This window comes from Cucurbita moschata, unplaced genomic scaffold (genome assembly GCF_002738365.1).
Source record: "Cucurbita moschata cultivar Rifu unplaced genomic scaffold, Cmos_1.0 Cmo_Scf00012, whole genome shotgun sequence".
Taxonomy (NCBI): Eukaryota; Viridiplantae; Streptophyta; class Magnoliopsida; order Cucurbitales; family Cucurbitaceae; genus Cucurbita; species Cucurbita moschata.
This window is the reverse complement of record NW_019268528.1, coordinates 1,765,730-1,784,341: the sequence shown is the minus strand read 5'-3', so window position 1 is coordinate 1,784,341 and position 18,612 is coordinate 1,765,730. Positions and strand designations below refer to the sequence as shown.

At 39.6% G+C, this 18,612-nt stretch overlaps 5 protein-coding genes across 8 annotated transcripts; 2 read left to right on the top strand and 3 right to left on the bottom strand.

Moving 5' to 3' along the window:
• Positions 1 to 74: 74 nt before the first annotated feature.
• LOC111450731 (mevalonate kinase-like) lies at positions 75 to 4,417 on the bottom strand. The gene is made up of 5 exons (XM_023090990.1): positions 4,197 to 4,417; positions 2,791 to 3,031; positions 2,454 to 2,707; positions 861 to 1,274; positions 75 to 324 (listed from the first exon to the last, which is right to left on the bottom strand). Exons 1-5 carry the CDS (start codon positions 4,327 to 4,329, stop codon positions 206 to 208), a joined length of 1,161 nt encoding a protein of 386 aa, XP_022946758.1. The 5' UTR covers positions 4,330 to 4,417; the 3' UTR covers positions 75 to 205.
• A 469-nt stretch (positions 4,418 to 4,886) lies between these two features.
• Positions 4,887 to 8,749, bottom strand: LOC111450733. Its single transcript, XM_023090992.1, has 7 exons — positions 8,572 to 8,749; positions 7,278 to 7,372; positions 7,110 to 7,189; positions 6,959 to 7,014; positions 6,773 to 6,885; positions 5,749 to 5,810; positions 4,887 to 5,219 (listed from the first exon to the last, which is right to left on the bottom strand). Exons 1-7 carry the CDS (start codon positions 8,693 to 8,695, stop codon positions 4,928 to 4,930), a joined length of 822 nt encoding a protein of 273 aa, XP_022946760.1. The 5' UTR covers positions 8,696 to 8,749; the 3' UTR covers positions 4,887 to 4,927.
• Positions 8,750 to 9,931: 1,182 nt separating this feature from the next.
• On the top strand, positions 9,932 to 11,037 carry LOC111450736. 2 transcript variants are annotated; one of them, XM_023090995.1, is made up of 2 exons: positions 9,932 to 10,665; positions 10,951 to 11,037. In XM_023090995.1, the coding sequence occupies exons 1-2, from the start codon at positions 10,005 to 10,007 to the stop codon at positions 10,956 to 10,958; spliced, it is 669 nt and encodes a 222-aa protein (XP_022946763.1). In that variant the 5' UTR covers positions 9,932 to 10,004; the 3' UTR covers positions 10,959 to 11,037. The 2 variants fall into 2 exon arrangements, with proteins under 2 accessions (XP_022946763.1, XP_022946764.1); XM_023090996.1 differs by lacking the exon at positions 10,951 to 11,037 and having other exon boundaries at positions 9,932 to 10,368; positions 10,468 to 10,712.
• Positions 11,038 to 11,213: 176 nt separating this feature from the next.
• Positions 11,214 to 13,014, top strand: LOC111450735 (putative pentatricopeptide repeat-containing protein At3g05240). The gene has a single exon (XM_023090994.1). It carries the CDS (start codon positions 11,239 to 11,241, stop codon positions 12,976 to 12,978), a length of 1,740 nt encoding a protein of 579 aa, XP_022946762.1. The 5' UTR covers positions 11,214 to 11,238; the 3' UTR covers positions 12,979 to 13,014.
• Positions 13,015 to 13,440: 426 nt separating this feature from the next.
• Positions 13,441 to 17,746, bottom strand: LOC111450737 (alpha-crystallin domain-containing protein 22.3-like). 3 transcript variants are annotated; one of them, XM_023090998.1, is made up of 3 exons: positions 17,618 to 17,746; positions 14,295 to 14,656; positions 13,441 to 14,110 (listed from the first exon to the last, which is right to left on the bottom strand). In XM_023090998.1, exons 1-3 carry the CDS (start codon positions 17,632 to 17,634, stop codon positions 13,872 to 13,874), a joined length of 618 nt encoding a protein of 205 aa, XP_022946766.1. In that variant the 5' UTR covers positions 17,635 to 17,746; the 3' UTR covers positions 13,441 to 13,871. The 3 variants fall into 3 exon arrangements, with proteins under 3 accessions (XP_022946766.1, XP_022946767.1, XP_022946768.1); XM_023090999.1 differs by having other exon boundaries at positions 13,441 to 14,107; XM_023091000.1 differs by lacking the exon at positions 17,618 to 17,746 and adding an exon at positions 15,281 to 15,768.
• Between the last annotated feature and the right edge of the window lie 866 nt (positions 17,747 to 18,612).

Genomic DNA, 18,612 nt, shown 5'->3' with positions numbered 1-18,612 from the left:
TTGCACGTCGTCTATCTCTTGCAAATTATAAATATACCGTCAAGATGTGTGCATATCAAAGTGAGACCAACCTAATACGTCTACCGAGAAGTGAATCATGATTTTAAGAAATCTTCAAATTACATGCAAGTTTATTAAACTTCGTGAAAGGAAAGAAACAAAAGAAAAAGAGTTCATTTCATTCAAAGAATCGCTTGAAAATTTTTCAAACTAAATCATGGAACGAGATCTCGGCCCCTTTTCCTCCAATCCCAGCTATGAAGCATTCAAACCCACATGACTCGAGCTCTGCAATTACTTCATCAACAATGGTCCCTGAAAGCACTGTTCCACATAGTTAAGAAAATACATAAAAAAATATGCTGCTTGTGGTTGCAATAAGATAAATCACTTATCATTGCATCTAATGAAACCGTATCAGTTAGAAAACTGATAATATTTTGAAACTTATCACTTCCCATAATTCTGAAGGGAGTCATTAAAAGGTGACATAAACGCCAGAAACGACAGCTACTTGAGCTAATGATAGAGTGAGAACTGTAACAATCCAAGCCCACCGCTAATAGATATTGTCTTTTTTGAATTTTTTCTTTCGGGGTTTTCCTCAAGGTTTCAAAATGTGTCTTCTAGGGAGAGGTTTCAACACCCTTATAAAGAATGCATCATTCTCCTCTCCAACCGACGTGAGATCTCACAATCTACTCTCCTTTGAGGCTCAACAAACCTCAACTGATGTGGGATCTTACAAGAACATTTTCCAACTAAGTCCCATTAATTGATCACATTGGACCCGTGGCAATGTTGTTTAAGAGCATATGAAGAGTCAAAGCCATAATACTCCATAAACAGAAAAAGGATACAGTTAGGCAACAGCGTAAGAACACAGCCTCCAGCTCCAGCTCCTGTCAATTTGGAAACTAGCCCGTATTTCGAAGTCGTTTGGAGGACGGTTTCGATAGAACCATGGCTTATCCCCATACACTGAAGTAAGCCTTGATTCATTTCCATCAACTCTGCCAACTGTTCTTCCTTCTGAGTTAGGGACATGTCGTCATGAGCTGATGACTGAAGAAGGATTGATAACTCCTTGCTGATAGAATCGACAGCGTTGAACACAGAGCTCATTGCATCAGGATGTCTGATGGCCCTTTCTGAAACACCAGCCACTAAAGCCTTTGTGTTTCTTCCAACCTTTGTGTTTGTAACAAGCATTTCCAATGGCATATTGGATTTAATGAGATCCAAACTGCCTGACCTGAACTTGATCATGCTACCTGATACATAGGATTTTCTTGTATGAGATAGACAAGAACATTGATACGAATTGAGGTTTGAAAATGTAATAGCCCAAGCCTACTGCTATTAGATATTGTCTGCTTTGACCCGTTATGTATCGCCGTCAACCTCCCCGATTTAAAACGCGTCTACTAGAGAGAGGTTTCCACACCCTTATAAGGAATGCTTCATTCCACTCTCCAAGCATTCCACTCTCCAACCGATGTGGGATCTCACAATCCACTCCCTTTAGGGGTCCAGCATCCTCGCTGGCACATTGCTTGGTGTCTGGCTCTGATACCATTTGTAACAGTTCAAGTCTACTGCTAGTAGATATTGTTTGCTTTCATCTGTTACGTATTGTCGTCAACTTCACGGTTTTAAAACACGTTTGCTACGGAGAGGTTTTCACACCCTTATAAATGGTTTGTTGCCCTCTCCAACCGATTGGGATCCCACAATCCACCCCTCTTGAGGGTCCAGCGTTCTCGCTGGCACACCGTCCAATGTCTGGCTCTGATATCATTTGTAACAGCCCAAACCCACCGTTGACAAATATTGTCCGCTTTGACCCGTTACGTTTCGCCGTCAGCCTCACGATTTTAAAACGCATCCACTAGGGAGAGGTTTCGACACCCTTATAAGGAATGCTTCGTTCCCCCTTCCAACCGATATGGGATCTCACAATCCACCCCCCTCGTGGGTCCAGCGTCCTCTCTGGCACATCGCCCTATGTCTAGCTCTGATACTATTCGTAATAGTCAAAGCTTACCACTAGCAGATATTATTCACTTTGACCCGTTACATATCGCCGTCAGCCTCACGGTTTTAAAACGCATCTACTAGGGAGAGGTTTCCACACCCTTCTAAGGAATGCTTCGTTCGCCTCTCCAACCGATATGAGATCTTACAATCCACCCCCCTTGAGGGTCCAGCATCCTCGCTAGCACACCGCTCGGTGTCTGGCTCTAATGTCATTTGTAACGGCCCAAGCCCACCGCTAGCAGATATTGTTTGCTTTGACCCGTTACGCATCGCCATCAGCCTCACGGTTTTAAAACGCGTCTACTAGAGAGAGATTTCCACACCCTTATAAGGAATACTTCGTTTCCCTCTGCAACCGACGTGGGATCTCAAAGTGAGAGGATTACGATAAGAAGAAAATGGATTTTGCATACCATATGTGCTCACAGTATTGTCTATTCCAGAAGGTTTTCCATGGATTATCTTTTCACCCTCAAAGGCCCACTTGTTCAACAAAACTAGCTCATCTTCTTTACATACCATCCATCCACACTGCTCCTGATCGACATTCACAGAGCCTGATAAAGCAAGCAGAGCAGCTGAAATGGCAACACAAAATGCAGCAGATGAGCCCAAGCCTGATCCAAGAGGAAGCTCAGACGTGATGGCTACATCAACAGGCACAAATCTGAAAGACAAGAGAGCATAATAAGTGAAATGGAGGATGAACAAGTTAAAATCTTTCAAACCTTTCATGAATGAAATACAAACCTTAGAATGGAAGAATAGAGCCAAAGGAATGCTGACACTCCAGAGGCAAGCTTAATTTTAGCCTCCGGAATGTTTTGATACTCAACAAGAGATGCAATTGCTTTCAAGCACTCAGCAGGGCATGATGTGGGTGTCGAGATGGGACCAACGAATCCACCCAAAGCCTCCTTGATTCTACTAACTGGCCATGCAAACTCAAGTGCTAGGTCCTTCAGTTGGAGTTTCACAATATCATCCTTGTCTGATAAGAAATGTAATTTGATGAGGAAAAGTGTGGGTAAAGACTCGAGGGTGAGAATATTTGCTAAAATCACCGTACTTAAACGGTGGTGAAAGTTACCAAGGAAATGAAAAGAACAATAAATGGATACAAAATATTTGTCTTTTACGATACCTATGGTATGGAAGGATAAATATCATACAAGGGTCAAATACGATACCTATGGTAAACTGGAATGGAAGACTAAATATCAAACCGGGGTCAAATCTGATACATATGGTAAACCGTAATGGAAGACTAAATATCATATAAGGTCGAATATGATACATATGGTAAACCATAGTGGAAGGCTAAATATGATACAAAGGTCAAATATGATACCTATGGTAAATCGTAATGGAAGGCTGTATATCATAAAGGGTCAAATATGATGTCTATGGTAAAGCATAATGGAAGGCCAAATACGATACAAGGGTCAAATATGATACCTATGATAAATCGGAATGGAAGGCGAAATATCATAAGGGTCAAATATAATGTCTATAGTAAACCGTAATGGAAGGCTAAATATCATGAAGGGTCAAATATGATGCCTATGATAAACCATAATGGAAGGCTAAATATCATACAAGGGTCAAATATGATACCATGGTAAACCGTAGGAAGGCTGAATATCATACAAGATCAAATATGATACTTATGGTAAACCGTAATGGAAGGCTAAATATCATACAAGGTGAAATATGATGTCTATGGTAAACCGAAATGGAAGACTAAATATCATACAAGGTTAAATATGATACCTATGGTAAATCGTAATCGAAGACTAAATATCATACAAATGTCAAATATGATACCTATGATAAATCGTAATAGAAAATTGAATATCATACAAGGATCGAATACGATACCTATAGCAAACCTTAATGGAAGATTAAATATCATACCAGAGGGTCAAATATGATACCTAACCGAGATGTAATATCTACAAAAGGAAGCGTTAATAACACCCCATAAAAATGACATAGAAATATCATCAAAATTCAAATGGGAATCAAGCAAATTAGAACAGGCACATGAAGGAAACTAATACTCTTCAAATTCACCTTCCATATCATACGCTTCAGTTCCAAACACCCAAATAAAAGTCAACCTCAAATGAGAGTGAGAGAGATAGAATGAGCACCTGAAGAACATGGCAATCGAACTGAAGCTGTAGTGTAGAGGTTGACGGAAGCAGCGACGGCGGTGGAACCATGGACGACGGCGTGTTCACCGGCGAGTATGATTTTCCCAGGAGCTCTGGCTTTAACTTCCATTATTTTGTAATGAAGTTCGACAAAAGCTTCTAGCCTTTCTGGGGTGCCTCTGCACTGTCCCCCACAGCGAACGAAACAAATCGTTGGCGCTGATTCGTTGATCATTGAAACCAAAAGGCTTTGTTTATTCCTCGTGTTTCATGTGACTTTCCAGCCCAACACGAGCTTCCACAAAATGCCAAAATACTGCTTCCAAGTTTCGTTAATATCTTTAATTTTTTAACCGAACATTAAGTTAAGTCTACAAATGTTTTAATGCAACACAACCGCAACACAACCCGACTTGACCCATGAACAACCCTAACAGATATATTGCCTCAGAATCCGAATCAGTCATTTCCCTATTTGTGTCTGATGGGTTTGGTAAGCAGCCCCTCTCAACGAGCGAAATGTTAATACGTAGTCAACCGATAATCAAATGAAAAGTTAAAAGTTTCAACAAACAACTTGAGAGATTCAAGTGAAAAGAGCTACCGATACTCGAATGGAAAGTTATCATCAGATTCGACCAACTTTTCATTAAACTCAGACAGGAAGGTGGGGAGATAACACAGGAGTTATTGTCACAAAAAAACAATTCAATTTCATAAGAACTTGTTTAATCACCATCATCAGGGTCATAGTCAAAGATAAACAAGTATGGAGTTACAGGTTCGTGTCCAAGATCTTCTACCGCCATGCTGGGTCCGACAGGCTTGTTCCAACCCAGCCGTTGCAAGTAAACCGAATCATAGGCTTCGATGTTTAAACCTGAAGCAAGAAACAGCTCCAACTCGAGCACGAACCGGTCCGCTCTTTCTGACAGGAATGGCTTTGCTGCATCAAGGATCATGCTGTTAAACCTTTCCCTCTTCAGCTGGGGAGTTTCTGTTTGATACCTAGGTTCATTTCTTTGAGGAAAAACAAAGAACAAGAAGCAGGTTTCAGAGTGTAATCAGGTACCATGCATATTTACATTCACGTGGATAGATGATTGTAACAACTTAATTCCACAGTTTTAAAACGCATCTACTAGGGAGAGGTTTCTACACTCTTATAAGAAATGTTTCGTTCCCCTCTCCAACCGATGTGAGATCTCACAATCCACCCCCCTTCAGGGCCCAACGTCCTCGCTGGCACACCGCCCAGTGTTTAGCTCTGATACCATTTGTAACAGCTCAAACTCACCGCTAGCAGATATTGTCTGCTTTGGCCCGTTACGTATCGTCATCAGCTTCACATCTTTTTAAAAACGCATTTTAAAACCGTGCTGATGGCGATATGTAACAGACCAAAGGGGACAATATCTGCTAGCGGTAGCCTTGGGCTGTTACAGTCATAGTGACTAAGGGTATTCTACCAGCCAAACCCGAACGAAAAGCATAAAAATGACGTTTAATGATAGGTTTATGGGAGCTGGGTATTGTGGATGGTTATTACCTACTAAAAAATGAATGAATTGAACCAAGCAGGTGGTGCATAATTATGTCAACATCTTCTTCCTTTAAAAAGGAAAGGAGACTATCAGTCATCATCCATAAGGAACTGTAATACATAAGAACAGAATGGATCAATCAAGAAACTGTGCCATAGAAACGGTATCATACACCTGCTACTGCTATCCTGTTTAGTCTACAGTAATCCCTCCCCACAGTCTACAGACATATCTTTACCTCATCTTGCCTACTTTCGACAGCCACAACACCAACACCGACATCCACAATACACAGTTTTTCTCAACCATTGAAATAAAACTATGTAACAGCCCAAGCCACCACTAGCAAATATTGCCCGCTTTGGCCCGTTACGTATCACCGTCAGCCTCACGATTTTAAAGCATGTCTACTAGGGAGAGGTTTCCATACTCTTATAAGGAATGCTTCGTTCCTCTCTCCAACTGATGTGGGATCTTACAATCCACCCTCCTTAGGGCCCAGCGTCCTTGATGGCACACTGCTCAGTGTCTGGCTCTGATACTATTTGTAACAGTCCAAGCCCACTGCTAGCAGATATTGTCCGCTTTAGCCCGTTCTGTATCGCAGTCAACCTCACAATTTTAAAACGCGTCTACTACGGAGAGGTTTCACACTCTTATAAGAAATGCTTCGTTCTCCTCCCCACCTGACGTGGGATCTCATAAACAGAGTTCTCAAATCTTCAATCAAAGGGAGTGAAACCTGCTAGGGGTTATTGTGCCATAAACGAGAGAAACCCCATCCCTTTCCTACCTTTTTACATGCCCACGTCCCATTTTGGAACTAAGAATTTCATTAATTACTGGTAATCCGACCATAGGATAACCTGGGAATGAGGAACAGAAAGCTTTCTTCCTTTCCACCCGCCTCTTTGGTCTAGGGAATTTTGTTTGACATTGGGTGTAAACCATTCTCCAGGACAAAGAAGGGGGCAAAGGAAGCAGCACCCATAGAAGTATAAATGCAATGTAAGAAACACAGTCAGGAACCTGAATCAAAGCTTGAAGTTCCCTTTTCAACCAAACTTCGAGCCACTGGTTTGCCTGTAGATACTTCCGTAACTTCCAATACTTCTGTACACTGAATATGTCATCCAAGAAACCTACACGTACAGCGACATTCATTAATCCAAGTAATCATGATGTAAATGTTGGAGCATCAACACGGAAACGAACCTGGTTCAGTATAATAGCACTGTAATCTATACTTTTGAGCTTTTGATAAGATAAAGCTGCAAATAACATCAATTATAATCCATAGTCAATTAAAACACAGAAAATAAGAATAGAACAGGAAAACCTAGGGGAAGTATCAACAGGAAGATACCTATCCTGAAAATCCTGATTAACATAATGTCTTTGGAAACAATGTCCATCTAATCCATGTATTATAGAAGGACTTTCTGTCTGTTGATTAAATGTAAAAAATAAGAAATGCTATACAGAGTATGGAATGCTAAACTAAGACAAGATTAACAGGGGAAGAAAATAGTACCTTGCATAAAGGGCACTTAATGGATGAAAGTGTGCAAGAGTGCTTTCCAGAAACCACTTTAGTCCATTGCACAATGCAATTGTAACAAAATTTATCTGCATGACAGAGAAATAGAATTAAAAGCTTTCGAACTCCTTAGCGAAGTTTGTTGACGTTCCTTTTTGCTAAATAGTATATCGTACTTAACATGAATGATCGAATAATTTCGTTAGAGCAAATTAAATGATCAAGTTCACCCAAACTTACAAAAGGAAGTACATTAAAAGTAAATTAAATGAAGATATTCATCTGAAAGACGTTAACGGAGTTTATCTTTGAGTACATTCATCATATCAAAGAAATCCTGTAACGGCCCAAGCCTACCGTTAACATATATTGTCCTCTTTGGGCTTTCCCCTTTCGAGCTTCCCCTCAAGGTTTTTAAAACGCATATGCTAAGGAGAGGTCTCCACACCCTTATAAAGAATGCTTCGTTGCCTCTCCAACCGATGTGGGATCTCACAATCCACCCCCCATTCCGGGCCCAACGTCCTCGCTGACATTCGTTCCCCTCTCCAATCGATGTGGCATTTCATAATCCACTCCCTTTGGGGCCTAGCATCCTTGTTGGCACACCGTCTGGTGTCTGGCTCTTATACCATTTGTAACAGTCCAAGCTCACCGCTAGCAGATACTATCCTCTTTGGGCTTTCCCCCCAAGGTTTTAAAAACGCGTCTACTAAGGAGAGGTTTCCACACCATTATAAAGAATGTTTCGTTCCCCACTCCAACCGATGTGGGATCTCTCAAATCCATAGCACTCTCGCAGCTGTTTCTGTTTTTCTCTGACAGGAAGATGTCATTATATACGCTCCAAATTGCTTGCCTAAAGCGTACATCACTAAAGAACTGAATATTGGATCGAATAGAGCATCTCCAGAAAAACTTTAAGTCCACTCCAAAGCTACAGAATTAGCTAATTTATCTTTATCCCCAATGAAACCAGTTAATTCTATCTTTCATGATAATATAATCATCAGTTTCTTCCATCGAATATAAAGAACAGTAGCGGAAACCTCAATAACTGGGGAGAGCTAAAAGCCGAAATCCCCTAAAAGGACAACGGAGTGGTTCTTTTGATGATACAGTAACACATAAAAGGGATAATTTCAAGTCGATCACCATAAGAACACGAAAAAGAAAAACCCTAATTCATACAAACAAACAAAATTTCTAAATTAATTATCCGTTCAGATGTCCGGAAAATTCAAGAAATACGAAAGAACAATCAGATTGAGAGAAAAAAAGGACGTACGGAAGCATTTGTCAAGATAGGAAGGTTGAATTATGGGTCCGAGGCAGATCGGGCAAGGGTTCGTATCGTCGGAAGAGGAACTGCTTGTCTCCATCTCCAATGGCGCAGTGCCCTGCAATTCCATGCCCCTTCCCGACAAGGATTTACAATGAGAACGACAATTCGATTGAACGACATGCCGACTCACAATTTATATAAATTATATTAAATTATAATTATAACTTAAATTTCAACTAATAACTCTAGATTTTTAGTTTTTCGAATTATATTTTTTATATAACCCAAATTTTTTACAAAAATAATTTAATATTATATATAATAAAATTTGGTATGAATAAATATTTATATCTAATTTTTTAAACATAGAATATATTAAAGATTTATAAAATACAGAATAAAAAGAATTTACTATCCACAATGGTATGATATTGTCCACTTTGAGCCTAAGCTCGCTCTCCTGGCTTTGCTTTGGGTTTCCCCAAAACGCCTCATGCCAATGGAGTTAGTATTCCTCACTTATAACCCATGATCACACCCTAAATTAGTCGATGTGGGACTTCCATCATCCAACACCTCCCCTCGAACAAGGAGTCGCCTCATGCCAATGGAGTTAGTATTCCTCACTTATAAACCCATGATCACACCCTAAATTAGTCGATGTGGGACTTCCATCATCCAACATCCTTATCTGTTTATGAGCAACAATCAACTTCATCTTACCGAACTCATAAAAACTCCAAATGCTTGGCCAACGTTCATACTGAGAGACGAACGTTAGGGGAGCGAATGAGATTAGATACTCCAGTAGTCCCTCGAACAATGTGATATCTCACACTGGATAAGTCCTTAATCCTTTGTGCTCGGTAGTTCCGTAGCTAGTTTTTTCAAACCGATCACAGGCCTAAATCATTTGTACCGACAAAATTTTTGGAGTGCTAAGATCCAACGTTGAGATTAAATACAAATACAAAAGATTGGATAATTTAACTCGTTAAAAATAAAATTAAAAAACAAAATCAAAAGTTAATTTTATATGGGATAATGTGCATCTAAAAATAAATAAAATGGTAAAATTCATTTTATTAGATTTATTTATTTTTTATTTTTTATTTTTTTGTTTATAATAAATCAAATAATGTCAATTATGATTTATGTAAATTTTAATAAAAATAGTTATTTTTGTTTATTTATTTATTTGAAATATTATTAAAAAAATAATAATTGAACATTATGCGTTTGAAAAAGATTTTAAATTATTTAGTTGATTTTGGAAAATTATAATTATATTATATATATTAATATCAAAATTAGGGGATGAATTTAGGGTAAATTTTCAAATTTTTTTTGTGAACTCCGAAGAGTGGATCCCTAACGGTCATTCTCATTGGTCATTTCCTCGATCCATCGGCCGAGAGGCAAAGCATCAGAGTAAAATGCAGACCACAGCCATAGCTCCTTCTTCACATCCCTCCATTTTCTTCAACCCACTTCTCAATTTCACCATTTCAAATCCCCTAATCCCCTCCAACTCGACATTTCTCTCGACCCTTGTTGCAGTTTCCGATGGATTTCGGGCTCAAACGTCGATCATTTGCGCCAGGAAGAAGAGGAGGAGACCCGTGTTTCTGAGATCGACCAAATTAGTGCTTGAATTGGCGTCTCTCTTAGCCTCCAATCTTAAGATCTTACCGCCGCCTCTGGATTTGGTCGTTGCGGAATTGAGCGGCGGAAATGGGAATGGAGGTGGTTCGCGGTTGTGGAGGAGATTTGGTGGAGGCGGCTATGATGGATGGAGAGGTAAGAGGAAGAAAACCCCATTGTTGATTGGGTTTTTGATTCTTTGTGGTCTTGCTTTGTGCGTTTTCACTGATTTTGAGCTCGATGCGATTTGTGGAGCTCTTGGATTTGCTCTATTTAGCGTTGCATTAATTCAATTGTGGCAGAGAAGTGGGATTTCGAAACATTTCGTTTGGGGATTTGGCCTTTTCGGCATTCTGATTGCCTTGGGATTGAGAAGATCTGAGGTGCAAAAATGGGCTGGAAAATTAGGGTTTTACCGTCCAAAGATGAAGAGTTTGAGAAGAAAAATTGAAGGTAAGAAAATCTTCTGAGAGCTCTTCGATTACCTCTATCTATATATATATATATATATATATTATATATATAAGCAGTTTTTTCTTCTCGAACTAAATTATTGGGACAGTTTCTATGAGAAAAGAAAACCCTGTTCTATTTAGTTTTCTTACTGGTTCTAAAAGTGATCGTAAAGTTCCCCTCTATCGGATGTGATAAAGCCAAGTTTTCAAGCAGCCAAGAACACAGCTGCTGCAACCAACACATTCTATTCAGAAAGTCGTTTGTGGTTTCCTTTTTAAACAGGCAGCTGAGAGGTCTTGTTCGAGTGTTGAAAGAACAAAGCTCCTGCTCTTTGCGGGTATATGTTCAGGCAAGTCCAGCGACCCATCCTCTTTTTTCTATAGCACTGAAGAACAGTAAACTATAGTGATAGAAGAACCTCGACTAAAGTTGTAAGTAAAGACCGGTAAAGACCGGTAGGTCCTACTTAAGGTGACTTTTTTTTCGATTTCCATTTAGAAGTTCCAAATTTCAATGCTCCCCCTCTTCGAGTGAAGAAAAAGATCCAATTTTCACTTCTCGTCCATTTCTATGATCTTCAATCTTTGCCCATCTGCTGGAGAAACGAAGAAAATGAAGCAGAATTATTACAGTATTATAAGATTCTTGGAAAAATGCAAAACCATGAAGGAGTTGAAGCAAATACACAGCCTGATGGTTACTACTTCATTCATCAAGAACATAATCCCCTGCAGCAGACTTATTGATTTTTGCGCAAATTCCGAACTGGGTGACATCGAATACGCAAGATCAGTTTTCGATGGCATTGATCAGCGCAGTGTCTACATATGGAACTCGATGATCAAAGGCTACTGCAATGGCAGTGACAAGTTTGAAGCTCTGTTTATGTATGAAGAAATGCAGCGTAAAGGCTTCTCCCCAGACCATTTCACCTTCCCTTTTGTGTTGAAAGTGTGCTCCATAATCGATCTTCTTCGATACGGGCAAGGCGTTCACAGTCGAATTGTGAAAACTGGGTTTGAATTAGATTCGTATACTTGTTCTTGTTTGCTTAATATGTATGTTTCTTGTGGAGATTTGAGTTCTGGGCTGAAGGTATTTGAGTTTATTCCCAAATGGAATGTGGTCGCTTGGACTTCATTAATTGCAGGGTTTGTGAACAATCATCAGGCTAGAGAAGCTTTGAGATTGTTCCAAGATATGGAGAATGAAGGTGTGGAGCCTAATGAAATCACCATGGCCACTGCCTTGGCTGCAGCTGCTCGTTGCAGGGATATCGACGCTGGAAAATTTGTTCACAATCGTCTCTGGCAACTTGGTTACGATCCATTCGAAACAAATTCTTGCTTCAATGTAATACTTGCAACTGCAATCATGGACATGTATGCAAAATGTGGCAAGTTGGAGACTGCTCGGAATCTATTTGATAAAATGCCTCAAAGGAACTTGGTTGTTTGGAATTCGATGATCGGTGCTTATAGTCAATATGGCCGAGGCGTGGAAGCGTTAGGTCTTTTTGTTGACATGGGATTGGCTGGATTTGTTCCTGATAAAGCAACATTTCTGAGTGTGATAAGTGCTTGCACCCAGCTGGGGTTTCAATCGACAGGGCGAAGTCTACATGCTCGTGTGTTAAAAACGAGCTTTGGCGAATACGTTACCATTGGAACTGCTCTTATGGACATGTATGCCAAAGCTGGAGATGCAGATACTGCGTTGAAGATCTTCAGCAAGTTGCAGAAGAAAGACGTAATGGCCTGGACGACGATGATACTAGGCTTAGCAATCAACGGCAAAGGCGAAGAAGCACTGCATATGTTCAGAAGAATGAAAGCAGAAGCTGACGTTGCTCCCGACCGGGTCACCTACATTGGAGTTCTATGGGCATGTAGCCATCTCGGGTTAGTTGAAGAAGGTCAGCAACAGTTCACCTCCATGACTGAGGTTTACAGTATCGAGCCTACCATGGAGCATTATGGCATCATGATCGATCTCTTGAGTCGAGCAGGTCAGTTCGAAGAGGCCCAGGAGTTCCTGAAGAAAATGCCAATGCAGCCTAATGCAACAATATGGAGTTCTATTCTGAATGGCTGTGAAATTTATGGAAATGTAGGCCTTGCCAACAGAGTGAAGAGTCACATAGCAGAGCTAAAGCATTCCAGCAGTGGTGTTTATGTACTTCTATCAAATATTTATGCTAGAGCCAGTAATTGGCAGGAAATGAAGCTTGCTAGAGATATGTTAAAGCATAAAAGAATAGGAAAAACTCTTGGGCACAGTTTTGTTGAAGTAAAGTTGCTACCTTCATAGCAAATGATGCTAGTATTGCACCCATCAATAGTTCCATATTACCGTGTCCAAACTAAGAAACTGAAAAAGCAATCAAACCGGGCAAGTCAAGTCAATCAATCTTCAACATCGTCGAACAAGCTTGAATTCCCCACAAGCGATGTTCAGTTGGCAAAGACAAACCTCGCCTAAGGTCTGATAAAGTTACAAAGCCGACAAAAAATATATAAGAGCCTTGAATTCTCCTTAAAGCTGGTTGTGAGCGTGTCAAAATCATGACACCGCACAGTAGAAAAAGGAGGTAAACCCAAGAGATGATTGAAAGAGTGTCAGGAGTGCCAGAATGGAATGGACAAAACAGTTGCAGGTAAGAATTAGAATCATTCAACCATTTTTAATTGGATCATAGGTTTACTTGAAATCGACTTGAATCCAGAATCGTTCTACTTCTGCTACGATTTCAATTGTTTCGTTTTCTCAGAGTAAAAACCAAACCAAATTTACTTGATGCTTGTAACAAAAGTGAGGTTCTTTCAGCTATGTGACCTGTTACACAGTTTCAGTCACAGATGGAGAGAGAGATCCAGAGATCATGAAACTGGATAGTAAAATGAACTAGTCGCTTGTTATCTATACATCAGATCTTTTAACAAAATCACAAATTCCATAGCATTGTGATGAATTTCTGGGAGATTGGACGAGAAAACTAAGCTGGTCCTTTCAAAGCATCTCCTTCTATGAACTGTGAGAGAGAAAATGATCTAACTTCCTTCCTAATAGGCCATGTTTCTTAATGAATAACTGTCTTCTACAGAAAGGCCTTTTCCTAAACAACATACCAAAATGAGCCTAAATCATCTCTGTATTATAACCCACTACCACACCCTCCACCCCAAAATCATTTAAGCCTGTTATCACCTTTTAGGTACAGTGCCTTCTAAAATCCCATCAGCACCAAAAGCACCTGAAAATTGTAGGTTATTGACAGGACCAGGTAGCTGGAAAGTGATAGAGAAATGACCTGGTGGGCATAGATTTCTAGATTGCATCCGAAATACTTGTGAATTCTTACATACTATGCTCTCCCCTGTTGTTGTTACTCCTTTTATTTTGACATTCCCATCCGGCTCCATGTCACAACTGAAGCTGTCTGCTGCCATGAAACAATAGTCTGGTCAGATAGATAATTTTCATGTGCACCAAACACAACTCAATGCGATTGCGACAATGAAAAACAGAAAAGAGAACTGATCTTGTGCCCATATTACAAATAACACGAAACGTTGCACATTATGGTGGCGAAGTGAGAAAATTGATCAGTTTCAACAAACACTCACTTTGATCTCTAGCCACCCCTGGAAGAGAAACACGGAAGAAGTATGAATTCTCGTTCTCGCCAATGTCCACACGTCCAATGACTGGACCAACTTGTCCCATGGCTGCAGTCCCAGTGAGGGAGACCCCAGTTTTGGAGGCAGATACAATATGATCCCATTTTTTACTGGTCGTGAGAGGACAATATACCATAGCTGGTCCAACCTTCACTATAGCCTCCGGATCTTCAACTCGTGGAGAAGAAGGAACGTAGCTGTGTGGTAGAGGTGGACCAATATATGGCATGCTATTGATGGGAGCCACATTGAGTATGCGGTGTCGAATATTTAATGATTCTGCCTCATTTTTTCTTGTTTCCTCAACCCTGCAATACAAGGAGCAATATGATCTCAACATAGTCTGCTGGCTCTCTGTCATACCATTCATTGAACAAACATTAAGGACGAAAAAAAAAACAGACGGATCTCCCTCACATCAGGATGTTCAATCACCATTCAAGTCCAATAAGAACAATTAACTCATAAGTAAAAAATCGCCCTGGAAGTGTTCTAATGGTAATGTGAGGAGGGAAACATAGACATCTAATACAATCTCAATATAAGAGGTCTGAGATTAATACACAGTCGTTGCCAAAAGCAAAAGTTGTGTTGGAAATTTCTATCCTCTTCTGTGCATGTGATATAGTGTTTTTGGAGTGCAGGCGACATGCTCGTCTTGTTCGCAGAGTAGGGAGAAGAACATGAAAGATGTCACCAGCATGATATGAGACACATGACATAATGAACAAAGGCATAATCATAAGTAGAAGGTAAAAGATAGGAAAGTATGATAGCATAACAAAAATATATAATTCGGCCTAAGCTTTCGATTTAGTCAAGAGAAAATCTGTGGGGAAAAGAAAGGATATTTTAGTCTTGAAGCTGATATGGATGAAACAACAGATGGAAGATGGGCTGTGAAAGAAATACAAGCAGATTGCGACACCCACCTCCAACAATTTCTCCTTACACACAGTCTCTTCAAAAAAATAAATTTCTCAAGCACAAATGACTTTTTCTCAAACAGCAGCCAAAATGTCACGGAGAGGATTCACTTAATGTACTTGTTTCTTTCCAAAGCCAGAGTTGTATTCACGTTACTACATAAGAAGACAAAGGCGAATGCCTGGAGGCTAAGCTACAGGGACAGATACAGATATAAATGAGTATGCCAACGCTACGAAAAATGGCACGAGGTTAATGATATGCTTGGACTATCGAATACTGTAGCGATGGCCTATGCTATCAGTAGATATTATGTGAATTTGGATGTCTGGGTGAGTATTCATGAGCATGAGAGAGAACGAGACAAACAAATAGAAATTCTTAAAATAGAGAAAGGTGTAAGTTTCCAAGAAAGAGGTACATACTGGGGTTGCAAGTGAACAAAGAACAAAATTGATCAAATTTGGTTAATTGTCATAACAGTTAATTTGAATTCTAAGTTGTTAACATTCCCTATAAAGGATTTCCTCAGAAAACAGATAATCAGAACAAAACATGTTTCATTACAATGCACATACATTTGCAATTCCCTTGTATCATAGCCGACTTTTAAGAAACTAACACTCATTTACTTTATGCTGTAATACAGAATATATGAAGCTTGTCGTTTATGATTAAGAAAAGGTTAAGAAGAAAATATCTTAAAATTTAAGATTATTAGTGATAATTTGCCCCGAGTCGCCTTTTTTTTAGGTCAAGACGTGGATAAAGATTCAAACCTCTGACATTTAGGGTAAGGGTTAAGATTATAATGCATAATTTGGCTTCTGAACCTGAGACATGTCAGGCAAAAAAAAAAAAAAAAAAAACTCAAGTAGATTTTAAAATCTGTTGTCAAATGGACATAAGCCTCTAGAACTAATACAAAATTCAACAAGGACAAGCAATTAAAAACGTCGGTATGGACCAAATGCATCTCATAAAGCATAAAAGTTCTCTAAACACCATCTAGAAGCAGAGCAAATTCCAGAATATATGAAAGTTTCTTAAAAGTTGGATATGGACCAAACGAATTAGAATGCATCTCAATAAACATACCTCTATGCTTTTATGCAAAACCTCATGGTTCAACACTAATTTATTTGACCTGACCCGCTAAGGCAAAATTTAAGGGAAGTCTGAAAATATACTTTCCAAATGAGAAATTACAGTATTCCCCGGTCCGAGTCTTTTTAAAACGGGCACACTAAAGAACTCATGAACCCATGAACTGAATCTTTCGGACAAAGCTTTCTGCTGGATTCTATAGAGAGAAAGAAACGACCGCCTTTTCAATGACAAAGCTAAGCCTTTTGACTACTTCTTAGACTAGGTGCTTTTTACTGCTTTTAGTCGGTGCAAGTGTACAAATTCTTTAAAGGACTATATTCTCAGAATCTCACTGATCTTATATCCAGTTGGAAGAATTTTCCATTCTGCCTGGTTGGAAGGTTCTCATTCCCTTTGGTAATAAGTGTATTGAATAGGGTCGTCTTACCATCGATTCGATTCCATGTCAACCAAAGAGCATAACTCGTCCCAAAATATGAATAGAACCATACAGTAGATATTGTCCTCTTTGGGTTTTCCCTTCCGAGCTTCCCCTCAAGGTTTTAAAACATGTTTACTAGGGAGAGGTTTCTACACCCTTATAAGGAATATTTCGTTCCCCTCTCCAACCAATGTGAGATCTCACAATCCACCCCCCTTGGGGGCTAGCATCCTCACTGGCACACTGTTCGGTGCCTGCCTCTAATATCATTTGTAACAACCCAAGCCCACCGCTAGCAGATATTGTCCTCTTTGAGCTTTCCCTTCCGAGCTTCCCCTCAAAGTTTTAAAACGTGTCTTACTAGGGAGAGGTTTTCACACCCTTATAAGGAATGCTTCAGATATTAAACAAAGCTCCCCCAGATTTTCATCTCACCACGTTCCCCTCTTAAGCAAACCCAAAACCAATAGTTCTCACTCACCATTAAGCACTAATTCAGAACAAAAACACATAAAAACGATCCCTACATATACCTACATTCACTTCCAAACGAACAGAACGCAAAAATTTCCATCAATTCTTCGTAAAAATCTGAAACTACAGTTCATTTCTCATTATCACCAAAAACCTTTACCCGAATACTCATCTTCTTCATAAATATAATGTTCAAGTACAAATAACAAGAAGGCCATAATTAATCAGAGAAGAGATATTCCCCCCTTTGCTACATTAACCGATGATTTAAAAGAGAACAGACAGATACAGAGACAAAGATACGATAGTCACATCAAACATCAAGAGAAGAATATACCTAGCCGGAGAAGTCATCGGAGAGCCGCCGGAGAGTTTGAAAGCTTGTGGCAGTAGCAGGTGGAAGAGGAAGTTCCGATTTCGTCAACGTATCGAGTAACACTGACAGAGAAGTGATCGTGGGTGTTCAATTTATAAGCAGCATTGAATAGGGCTGAGATGGCCACGTCGGTTTTTTATTTTATTTTATTTTTTAGTTTTAATTTCTAAATTTGGATTTTAAATCGCATTATCCATTTAATATCCAAAATTTAAATTTAAATTCTACCGATACTTGTAACGTTCACTAAGTTAAGTTGAAACTAAGACAGCCAATGGAAAAATGTTAATTAAATTCTTAAATTAATAATTTGATTAATGAAAGTAGACTTTCGAAGACATTCAAACATTTGACTTTATATCCGAGAAACTCAAACATTTGACATTTGACTTTAGATCTAAACTACAAGGTAATTTTTCTCCCTGTCAGTAATGCTCTATATCTTCGATAAAAATAATAATCTGGAATTCGACTTAGACATTTGATGGTCCCCGACATTCCTCTACATCTCGATAAGACTATCTCATACCCAAGATTTAAATTAGGATTTGAAATTTGAATTGGTCATTTGATGGTCAGATATTGCCCTACAACATGATCGCTCAGGAGTTTGTTGTACAGAGAAGATAGAGACGGATCGCTTCATCACAAGTCTCATATGAGTTACAAAGTTTTGTCGTAGCTCAAGCTTCCTTTGTATACGCGGAAGCACGACGTATTATCATTTGATGGACAAGGGGAAACAGCAGGGAAAGAGACCAGATAGGAATACCACTAAGATGGAGCGAAACCTTCGTGGACACCCAGGTAACCGTGAGCAGGAAGGTGAAGGTGTACCTACATGCCCTAGGTGCAGCCTCAAGCACTGGGGTGAGTGCTTAACGGGGACAGGAATATGTTTCAGATGTTGCCACCAAGCCACAAAGCGGCTAACAAAGCGGCTAATTGCACACAAC